This window comes from Tarenaya hassleriana, unplaced genomic scaffold (assembly GCF_000463585.1).
Source record: "Tarenaya hassleriana unplaced genomic scaffold, ASM46358v1 Cleome79, whole genome shotgun sequence".
Taxonomy (NCBI): Eukaryota; Viridiplantae; Streptophyta; class Magnoliopsida; order Brassicales; family Cleomaceae; genus Tarenaya; species Tarenaya hassleriana.
The window spans coordinates 451881-463126 of record NW_010970398.1 but is presented as its reverse complement, the minus strand read 5'-3'; the positions used below and the strand labels follow the sequence as shown (position 1 = coordinate 463126).

Genomic DNA, 11246 nt, shown 5'->3' with positions numbered 1-11246 from the left:
TGATTTGCTCCTCAAACGTTGCCCAAAACAGAAAAATCCGAGAAAGAAGATGAACAGTAAAAGATGGAGAAGAAGTAGCAAGTTTCTTCACCAAAAAGGCTCACAAATCTCTCAAGATCAATTAGATTTCGTATATCCACATTCTCTGACGTTTTTGGCTTTTAAAAACACCAGAGACATGATCAAAAGTTGTATCCATTTAGTAGTTTTCATGCGAAAGGCCGCATTTGTTCATATTACAGACATTTAACACGGCCCGTGTCGAATCTGACACGGCCGTGTTGCACCTAACACGGTCCGTGTTGCACCTTAACACGGTCCGTGTCAAATGTCTGAGAAAAACAACATTTTCTCAGAGAATTAACACGGCCCGTGTTGAACCTAAACACGGTCCGTGTCAAATGTCTGAGAAAAACAACATTTTCTCAGAGAATTAACACGGCCCGTGTTGAACCTAACACGGCCGTGTTTGTAATTAACACGGCCGTGTTACATGCCCGTGCAGAATTTCTGCAATTAAATTTCACTACTAAACACAAGTATATACTTTACAAAATACATGTAAATACTTTACCAATTCATACTATATCATTTACGAATATATAACTCCTCCACCATATCCGTAATACATATGAATATGAATCACATGAGAGATTTATTAAATCCATCAATTTACTCTAAAATAAACAACAGGGGATTCAAGTGGACTTGAGAATTCTGTTTTGTGGTTGGAGCCCTACAAACATGAATCAACTCTTTTTCGAATGTCATGTTATTAGAGATCTGTTCACATGGACTATGACGAAATGGGGTTCTTCTCCTGCGCAAACTACTTGGATGGGAACTATAGACTGATTGCTAGGGAGATGGGGTTGCAAAAACATATTACTAGGTGGACAACTAATATGGAAAATTGTGGTTTACATCATCTGGATGGAGCGAAATGCGTGGCTGGATATGGGACACTACAAGGACCCCTCGATTATTCGCCGAGACATCGATAATTGTTTCCGCAATAAGATGGCGACCATTAGACATTCAAACAATCTAATGGCAAGTTGTTTACTACAAATATGGTTCTCCTCCCCTTGATCAAGCGCTTCACTGAATAGTCAGTTGCTTAATTAGATCTCTTGCTTTACTACACATGTTTTTCTTCGTCAGAGGATAGATTAATTTTGTAAGCCTTCAAGGTTATTACGTTTCTAACTTTTGTAGAGTGACCAAACTCTTGTATTCCTTACTTCATATATATATAAATACATGCACCTTTTAACAAAAAAAAATAAAAGTATTGTAGTCGTTACCCTTCCTTATCTTCTGACGGAGAAGCAAACAAAGAAGAAGAATGGAGATTTTAGGGTTTTTTTCTAAATTTTTTAATCAAAACGATCCGGTTATTAAATTGTTATTCAATTAAACCGATTTGTACAATATGGCTTATGACATGGATGTTTATTAGAATTTTTAAATACTGAGTCATCACGTTTTTATTTGATTCCGTTATACTATTAAACGTCGTCAACAATAGATGGTTTATTTGCTAATAAATCAAAAGTTTAGGTATTTATATAAGATTTTTAAAAAGTTCAAGTATTTATATGAAAATTTTATAGTTTAGGTATTTATTTGAAATTTTTATAAAAGTTTAGATATTTATATACGATTTTTTTTTTTTATAAATCTTATATACTTTTTTTTGTTTTTTTACCAAAGGTGGTATTCCTATATACCTTAGAAGAGAAGGATTGTGTTTCCCCTAATTTTAGAAAGTGATATATCAAATTTGCGAGAGAATATTTGGATCATGATATCATATTGACTATAATAGTTTAAAGAGCGTGAGAGAAGAATATTCAAATAACATATAATATAAAATATCATCATGATCATATTATCATATAAAACAACAAAATCTAAATTCATGTTATAATTTGTTTTAACATGAAATTAACAAATAAAATGACTTCGCAAGTAAATATTCTCCTCTTCAAAGTCTATAACATATAAATCTTTAAAATAATAAAACAATGACGAAACAAGTGAAAATAATAAACAATTATTAAATTAGAAATATATATATACACAAATATATATAAATGAGAATGTATAAGTGATTTGATTCGATTATATTGGGTTTTAAAAATTTATAATCAATTGATAATTTGATTCGATTTAATAACCAAAATAACCGAATCAAATGTCAACTACTACAAGATACCAGTCCATCTGATTTGGTGCGCTTGTACCAAATCCGATCGTCATAGTCTCGGTGATTAAAACCCAGATATTTTACTTATATACTAGCACATAAATATATACTAGCATATATGTTGAGAGAAAATAAACCCAGAAAGTAATAATTAAAACACAGCACCAAACCCCGAAAACATTTCATGAGATTTCCTATGCAACTAACTTTTTTCCCTTTGGGTGAAATATCTTTTAGCATTTACATATTGATGGTAAATAAAAACAACAGACTACAAGCGGAAAAAGTAAAAAGAATAAAGGAAAAGAAAAAAACGAAGAAGCAAATCTAGAAGAAGAAGTTCTAAGGCAAAGATGAAACTGAGGGCCGGTGATCTTGTCTTTCTACTTCCACATGTCTTGGAGCTGGACCGAACATGCTCAAGAACACCTGACATCAATGCATTTGAAGAAAATTTCTTTTAACACAAGAACCATGAAATTACTGATGTATTAGCTAAATAATCTCCTCAAAAAAACATTTTAGTATTTCTGAAACATGATCGACACATTAGACATAAAAAAAATCATTTTTTGAAACACAATTTGTCAAAGTAATCTCACTCAGATGTTTCTCGATTGATGTATTAGGCTCTGACGATTTTTATGATAACGTTTTAATCTTCATTACCATGATTCCTATGGTTTAAAACTAAACGATATGTGATTATAAAAAAAATAATTAACAATACGAAGTTAAATTTTTGAAACCGAGGGCGGAGCTGCAAATTTTTAAAAAATAGCGTATTTTGTTAAGATGCACAAAAATAAATTAAAATTAGCAACTGTTGTAAAATTTGTTAAAATCATATTTTTGCAATTTGGAAAATATATTTTAAATTATTTAGTTTTATGATTAAAAAATGTGTTAGTTTCCAAAAAAAATCTTTTTTATTCTGTAGGGTGTTATTTGGCTTACACTAGAAAATTTGGGGCATTAATCATTTCAAGAAAGATATTAGAAACAAGAGAGACACAAACACACGAAGGATGTTGGGAAGACTTACAGGTAAAAAGACAAGGCCGTGCAAGAAGCCAAGGAGGACTAATGCAAGATACATCTTGAAGTAGTAAACCTGCAAGACAAAACAGTTCCGGAACGAATCAGATTCAGTGAAAAGGTGATGTATTTCCGACAATGATGCGAAAGAAATATCTGGGATCGGTTAACGTTTCACAGGAAAAAAACAAACGCATACCACAAAGACCTCTGATCTTGCGAAACCGAGCACAATCACTCCAACTAACTTTGTTAGCGTGATTCCGCTGTTCACAAAATACATCAAAAGAGAGAGAGCCTCTCCCTTATTAGCCTCGGGGGAATCTTATTAAAACTTTTCTTCAGCATCGAGAAGGCTATGGCCATTCGTGAAACTGTACCTGAAAACCGAAGCTCCCATGGTAGCGAGTGCCTCTTTCATACGCTGGTTTTTGTCCCCCGAGCTTACCTGTTCATCACAGAAAATATGTCATTTTCAGCTAAAAATTCATCCACGTTGTAAAATTGACAAAGGGATGGTGGCACTGACCGAGAATGCGTGAGTTATGTGAACACAGAACTCGACAGCTATGCCAACCGACATGACAAGGTTGACAACCGAGAGTGCATTCAATTGTATATGCAAGACCGCCATTACCCCCTGTTGCGTTTCACATCATATTCACATATATAAAACTGCATTAGCAACCAAATCTATGACAGAAGCTACATGTTTTTCATGAAAAATAGACGATGAATTAACTACCAGTAGATCAATGATGATCATAGCGATGACCAGCAAAATAATTGCCGAGCTCCAAAAGCTGAGTTAAACGACGAAGAAGAAAAGGAGAAGAGAATAGAAAGGTTCAGAAGAAGAACATATTTAGAGAGAAACAAGAAGTGATGTCCATAATTTAGAAGCTTTACCTGCATGTGATGACTAAACAGACAACAAAGACGGCACCTGTAAAATCACATAGAACACTCAGAACTAAATCATGGCAAAGACCCGAGAAGGCGAAAAGAACAGCACATGTCCCTTTTGATTGGTGTGAGCGACATTTTTAGCAACTAAAGATGCGACATAGAGATGGGTGTTGTAGCTTTTACTTACCGATGGCTATGGAGAGGTTGATCAATGCCGTCTTCCATATGTCAAGATATTGCTCAAAGAACATGTAAAATACTGAATATGGAAAGATCTCCATCTGAAAATAAAATTCACACATTAATCAGTTAGAGAGGCCCATTAAGAATTTTTTTCCAGAAAGCTTCAATGGCAGTTGATGAATTCCGTGATGATGAGGTTATTTAAGCAGAGATTTGAGAGGGAAGATATAGAAGGAAAGATGGTAATACAAAAGAAGTTTCTGGCTTTCATTTTTTTTTCTTAACTCATTACCTTCAAAGAACGGGAAACTTTTGAACTAAAATCTCGAGCAGCTCTCATGGAATTGACGTAGTCAGACTGCATAAACGTTTCACAATATAAAACACCATGACAAAAGAGAGTCTTGTATGAATAAGGCACATGAGAGTTATAATAATAAATTACCTGCTTGTTGAGGGGCGTGTGATATGTGCGGAATGATGAGGCTTGGATTATTTCTGATTCATAACCTGATAAGGAAAGAAAACAAGCTATTACAGAGCTCCAGTTTCCATACAATGGCAGACAAATGGAAGAAGGAGAAAGAAAAGAAAACAAAGATGGAGTGAAGACCTTGTAAATCAACACTGTCAGAATAAGCACCACGCCCTCCTTTAGCACAATCGGCAGAGGGAAGAGCATTGAGGAACCAAGGAAGTTTCTCCTTGAATTGCTTTGTGGAGGGACGATCATTACTCAGATCCGCATGACGGAAGCACTGTTGACAACCGTAAAAAATTGAAAACCCAACCCAGTTAAAATTTTCCCGAGAATGAACTGATTCCATCACATCATCGTGTGTAGATTACCGTGGTGCAATCTTTGCATACTTCACTCAGACCACAAGTGGTTTGATCTGGAGAGCAACAAGGAGGCTAAACAAGCAACACAATCAAAAGGGGATTCAGCATTAGTATCTTCTTGAGTTGCAGCATAAATTTTGAAGTTGACGACTTTATGATGGGTACCTGATCATCAGGAGGGCAAAAGGTCCCATTTGTGAATTTTCTGCAACAGCCAAATGCTTCAGGGGATATCCACACAAGAAAGTCATCGATCCAGGAAGCAGCTGGCTTTGCTATGTAGCTTACTTCTGGTGTCAATGAAGCTCTTGAAATCTACAAGCACCCAGAGAAATTCATAAATGAAAACTACAAGAACAGGTGGCTATTCGATAAATCAACAAACTTGAAGCAGAAAGAGAATTGGCCAAAAGAAAACTTAGCGAACTGAAACATCTAACTAGCTAGAGGAAGGGAAATCAACCGAGATAGTGCATCAAGCTGTTCGCAAGGGGTTAAAACACTTGGAATGAACGAGGGCATGCAGGTCAAAGAGAGGAGGAGGTTGTGGGGAAGACAAATAAAATCACCTCATTTTTCCGAATCATTTGATGGAACACGTTTAGAGAGATTGTGGTAGATAGTGATATGGATTCCAGATTCAGTGCAGGATTAAATTGGCCAACTCACTATCATATTATAAACATCTTGAAACTCCTTGGAACTCGTTTCATGAAATTAGGAGACAGATTTCTCTCCTTCAGGCATACATGCACGTGAGAGGATGACAAAGCAAAAACAAAACATCTAAAATGGAAGAAAAAATGTCCAAAGAAAGCTAAAAAAGATACATCTAACAATTCTGGCACAATAGGAACAAGATCAGAACAGATACAGGCAGCTAAATACCTCATTTAAAAGAGAATTGGAATCGCACTGGCTAATGGAACAGAGTTGATTAGTCTGTACTGATTCTGAGCTGAGACATGGAGAAAAGCAAGTGTCAGAATTAAGTTGAACAAAATTATTTCATTCCAACTCTTAACAGAAACCATCGAGAGAGCAAGCAATAATATATGATACCTGTAATTATAATTCTTCACAACAAAGTATACAGGTGGACCTATCCTAAGATACGCAGAAACATTGTTGAAATACCCCTAAACGAAAAAGAAGCAAAGTCATTAGATACCGTAGACATGATGAACTGTTGCATCAGTAAGATTTTCAAAGTTAAACCTGAAGATATGAGTCCTGAGGAAGGACAATCTGTTGCTCCAACCCAGGCTCGATGCGAGTGGACAACGCCTACACGTTTTGCAGACACAGGAAATATGAGATAATAGCTTCAAACAGCTGAATGGATAGTATACAGATTTTAACAGGTCAAAAAATGGACCAACTCACGATTCCAGCCAATGCTAAGCCGATAAAGAAGGCAATAACCACTATTTTTACGGCCCAATGGCTCAGAACGGGTGCATGGACTTCCTGAAAGTAGATAATGAAGCTTCAAAGTTACTATACATTTGTCACAGATTAAGAAACTACAGGAGTAAAAATTATGTAGCCACTTTACTGGAGTGTTTGCAAATGAAAATTGAAGTACCTTCATATATCGAGTCAAAAGACCAGCTTTCCTGTGACTAACCCCTGAGACCGACACGAGACCAATCAATTGAGCTTTTTAGCAAGAGAAAAATCTCTACAACGAGTAAAGGTTAAACAGAAAAACAAAACCCGAAATGTAATTTAACGTTTGTCAACACCATCTGAAGACTGAGATGTCTTAATGCAGGGGAAACAATCAACACGCTTATCCTCCGCCCGAAGGAAGTCGAAAACTATCAATGCAACAAAAGCAGTGACCTGTAGGAGAAAGTCCAAAAGGACAGCAAGTGCTGCGACCAAAAAAAGCAAAAGTAATGTTATAAAACAGAAGCAACATAGTCAAGGGGTTCAAATAAATATGTAACATATACTGATTACTGACCGGCAAACATGGAGAACACTCGAACAGCTGGCATTCTAATAAAAGCACCGACCGCAAATGCTAAAATTTCAGCTAAACTAGCAAGAGTAATCGATGGTCCAACTGCCATAAGGGCATTGCTTATTCGTCTTTCCAAAGGCAACTCTTGCTCTTGCCTCTTAACGGCATGCACCAATATGCACATGTTATCGACACCAACCTGACATTAAACAATTCATGCAGAAAAAATGGAAACATTAAGGAAGCGTTCAAGAACTTTGACTCTCAGATTAGGTAGCAGTGGATGTTGGAAGCATGGGCATAAGACTTACAGCCAAAACAAGGAAGGGTATAACTTCCATGATAATAAGAGTAGACTTCACCCCGATAGCACTGAAAAATCCCACAGAACCGAGAACAGAGAGCATTACAAGCAGAACACCAGATAGGCCAAGCAGAACCTGAAACACAGGAAGTTGCGTATCATAACAGAGTAAAAGGTCATGAACACTATATTCTATGCGCGAGAAACCGTAAATCACGATCATACCTTAGATGTTATGTAAAAGGAATTCAAGCGAGGTGGATCACCGAGAGTAAGGGAGATATAGGCAAACATCACAAGATAGCTAATCTGAAATTTAAAAAAAAAAAACAAATAAAAGAAATGAATGAAGGACATAAAAAACAGCAAACTAAATCAAAACAAATCTATGTCAAGTCTTTTAAACAAGATGTTTAATCAAATAAGATAACAGAGACTGAAAATAAGGAAACTCACTGCTATAGTTATGATATCTGCTGTACTCTCTCTTTTCAGTTCTTCCTCAATGGAGCTTTCCGAAGAGAAAGAAAATGTTAAGTTTTTAGATTTAGCCATCGGCAATAATTCATCCTGTCACATAAAGCATATTGTAACTGACCTATTGGACAAGAATGGCATGAAAACCAAGACACGAGAGAGTATTAATATGAAAATATTTCATTTTATTACGAAATTCCAACCTTGGCCAACTGGATAAAGGCTTTCTCCCATGCCACTGCTTTTTCAGTTCTATTACCTTCGTTGTCGACGGCATTGTCAACAGGATAAGTCACAAGAAATGCAGATGCCTGTCTTAAACATGCCGATAAGTGGGTATTAGATACTCAAATAATTTTTTTTCGTCTACCTGGTTAACCTAGCAAATCGTAAGATAATACCTCGTCAAAATTGTTGCCTGAGAAACCTCCCAATGCAGTGCTCGGATCAAGGGGGCCCTTAAATGCACTCAAACATGAATCCGTCGAGGTGTAATGCTGAGGGAAAATGATAAATGCATATTAATAATATAGTCAGCTAGCAGGGAAAAGGGCATAATAAAGAAAAAAAATAGAAATGGAAAATAGACCAAAATAATGGACAACTTATAGAATCATCATGATCTTAAAGTAAAATAGATGAAATATAAGAGCATATTTTTACTAGATAGATACCTCAAAGCAATATTTGACATGATCCACACCTCCAAATTCGTCGTAATTTTCTGGTTTCATTTTGAAGTACTGCTCCAAAAGCAAGAAAATTCAACAAATAACATTATGACCGATATAGAAATACTCAGTAGATAGTACATCATCTATTATAACCGAGGCAGAAAGAAAGCAACCTGCAGAATACTTTGTGTGGCGCAATCCTCTCCAAGTGGTTTCATGCAAATATTCGTCAGAGAAACCATTGATCCGGAGTAATTGGCTCGGAGACCATCGACCTACCACATATCAAACAGTGTTTCACATTTCCGGTACATGAAAAAGTAACGAGTCTTAACTTCCACAGGTAAACCAGATGCTTGTAAATAAATATTGGCGAAATGAGAAACCGGATACCTTCTTTTGTATGTCAAAAAGCAACTTAATATTTTCTTCTGTCAAAATTGGTGGCGCCTTGCCATTAGGAGAATTTGGAACTGTTGCTAATATCAGCTGCAGAATTGCCAAGAATCAGCATTTTTGTACAATGAGTCCAATAGGTTAAAAGAAAAGGTTGTGGAGGGAGAGGGAGGGAAAATCCTGATTTCACAATTATTGCAATCATGAAGCAAAGTGAAAAAAAAAATCTATTGAGGGTTGATTAAGACCACTTTAGATATTTGGATAAGGGATGTCTATGGTCCCATTTCAATAAACATGAAATTGGTTGATAGTTTAACTGTAGAGACCACCCTCTTGGAAAATGAAGTAAAGCATTACAGATAAAAGATAAATTGCAATATTTAAAACACATATGAACAGACTTTACATAAATATATCTTATAAGTAATAACGCTGCGCAAAATCACTAGGAAATCAGACAAAATGATAACATGTGCCAACCTGTTCGATTCTGTAGAAAGGAGCTAGATGGATGTCAAAGAATTGTTTTTCTTCGAAGGCTCTGCTTCCCGGACCTACCCATAACTGGAACACAAGGGGAAAAAACAATTTATACGGACATTGACAATAATCCGATAAGGTTCCATTTCCACAACACGTAACATGTAATTAGAATGTAATTAGACCAAGACGATAATAGTTGAAAAGGAACATATTCAGATAGCTACCTTGTCAGGCCGCGTCTCCACTTTGAAGCGAACCAGACCGATGCAAAGTAGAAGAACTACCGAAACTGAGGAACACAAAACAAGAGTTGGGTGTCTTGCCACCCAAACTCCATAGTTCCTGGTGAAAAAAAAAACATATTTTGCAATCATGTCAGCCACCTACTAGGAAGCAGCCGCTAAGCAATTGACTGTTGTAAAACTGGTAATAACCCATAGAAGTTGGCCATGTATCCTTGAACTGTTGACAGCTGAGCCCAGTTTCGTTGAGGAGTATTTTGCAGCATCTGAAATGGCCGAAAGAAAACAAAGGAGAGTTAGCAAACATCTCTACCATCAAATAAATCGGTCAAATTCGAATTGAATGTATGTAACAAAAGCCATTCAGTAGAGAAACCTGCATATGGACAGTATCTGCTTTCTGCGGATTAACAGAACTTTGGCCTCCACCAGCTTCTGCAGTCGACAACGGTCTCATTCTGAAGCTCTTCTTCTTCTCCCTTATACGGTGAAACAAACCACCTCCAAGGAACAGCGAAACCAAAACGATATACAGAATGGCTAAAGAGAAATCAACGCATTTTGCCTGCATGATAAAACCGCCAAACCCATGTTAAACTAACCTTACAAATCATCAGCATACTACGTTTATTATGCAAAAGGCGGAATTTACCTGGAGAGATCCTACAAAGCGTAAATTGACTGAAGGAGATTCCGCTGTTCTATGGCATAGACCAGGAATGCTTTCTTTGAGTAGGAGGTGCAACAGTACTGGAGCAAGCAGGGGCAGAAGGGCAATCACCACAAGAACATCCAAGAGAATTGTCAGCACACGAATAAGTAGACACATTCATAGGCCTCATTCCAGATGATTCAAGAGGCGTTGGTAGAAAATTGATTGCATAAGGTGAACCCGGTACGTCAGGAGCAGCTTTCTGCCCCATAAAGGCAAACCACTCTGCAAGAACAGGTAATAATATACTGAGATTATTTCCCTGACAAAGTCTGTTAAACGCATCAAACTAAAATGTGAGCTTGGATACCCTTAAAGTCCTTTGCCCCTGCGCCGATAAATTCCAAAGCCCGACTGTTCGAGCTACCGAATTTCACATCCTTGCAAGATTGGTACAGCCCTTGCCCAAAGGCATCAGTTATATAGTACTCAATGGCATCCACAGTGGAATTAATCTTGACCTGCAAACCAAAACGCAGCATCCTCACGAGTTTGCTCCAAAATAAGAGACAAAAAATGAGATTTCTCCAAATATTTACCTTAGCAACAGAAGTGACATTGATGAACAGACTCTGATCTGGAGAGCAAGTAAGCTCGCAGAAAACGTTCAGAAAGTTCCTCAAACATGCTGGACAACTTACGACAAACGGTATCGCCTGCCAAAAACATCGGATTCAGGAAATTTTTTCGATTGGGACAGCAGAAAAATATGGAAAACCGAATCCAACAACAAAAGGGTTCCATCAATCATCCAAAAGGATTCCTTTTTTTTGTTCTCACTCACCTGCTGAACTTGTG

The 11246-nt window shown here is 36.8% G+C and overlaps 1 protein-coding gene across 1 annotated transcript in view; it reads right to left on the bottom strand.

Moving 5' to 3' along the window:
• Positions 1-2378: 2378 nt before the first annotated feature.
• The window catches only part of LOC104801956 (Niemann-Pick C1 protein-like), a 9933-nt gene continuing 1065 nt past the window's right edge, over positions 2379-11246 (bottom strand). The window contains exons 4-39 of the mRNA XM_019201130.1: positions 10988-11106; positions 10759-10909; positions 10451-10673; positions 10389-10416; positions 10113-10301; positions 9929-10002; positions 9719-9836; positions 9492-9575; positions 9006-9101; positions 8786-8887; positions 8613-8681; positions 8340-8435; positions 8142-8249; positions 7918-8031; positions 7687-7770; positions 7469-7597; positions 7158-7356; positions 6922-7065; positions 6774-6817; positions 6572-6655; positions 6404-6472; positions 6248-6324; positions 6074-6143; positions 5351-5500; positions 5192-5257; positions 4956-5100; positions 4788-4852; positions 4635-4700; positions 4347-4440; positions 4160-4196; positions 3996-4053; positions 3780-3890; positions 3631-3698; positions 3450-3516; positions 3258-3326; positions 2379-2641 (exon numbers count right to left, since the gene is read on the bottom strand). Of these exons, the coding sequence (XP_019056675.1) occupies positions 2555-2641; positions 3258-3326; positions 3450-3516; positions 3631-3698; positions 3780-3890; positions 3996-4053; positions 4160-4196; positions 4347-4440; positions 4635-4700; positions 4788-4852; positions 4956-5100; positions 5192-5257; positions 5351-5500; positions 6074-6143; positions 6248-6324; positions 6404-6472; positions 6572-6655; positions 6774-6817; positions 6922-7065; positions 7158-7356; positions 7469-7597; positions 7687-7770; positions 7918-8031; positions 8142-8249; positions 8340-8435; positions 8613-8681; positions 8786-8887; positions 9006-9101; positions 9492-9575; positions 9719-9836; positions 9929-10002; positions 10113-10301; positions 10389-10416; positions 10451-10673; positions 10759-10909; positions 10988-11106 (3554 nt within the window). The 3' untranslated portion in view covers positions 2379-2554. The remainder of the gene's footprint in view (positions 2642-3257; positions 3327-3449; positions 3517-3630; positions 3699-3779; positions 3891-3995; positions 4054-4159; positions 4197-4346; positions 4441-4634; positions 4701-4787; positions 4853-4955; positions 5101-5191; positions 5258-5350; positions 5501-6073; positions 6144-6247; positions 6325-6403; positions 6473-6571; positions 6656-6773; positions 6818-6921; positions 7066-7157; positions 7357-7468; positions 7598-7686; positions 7771-7917; positions 8032-8141; positions 8250-8339; positions 8436-8612; positions 8682-8785; positions 8888-9005; positions 9102-9491; positions 9576-9718; positions 9837-9928; positions 10003-10112; positions 10302-10388; positions 10417-10450; positions 10674-10758; positions 10910-10987; positions 11107-11246) is intronic.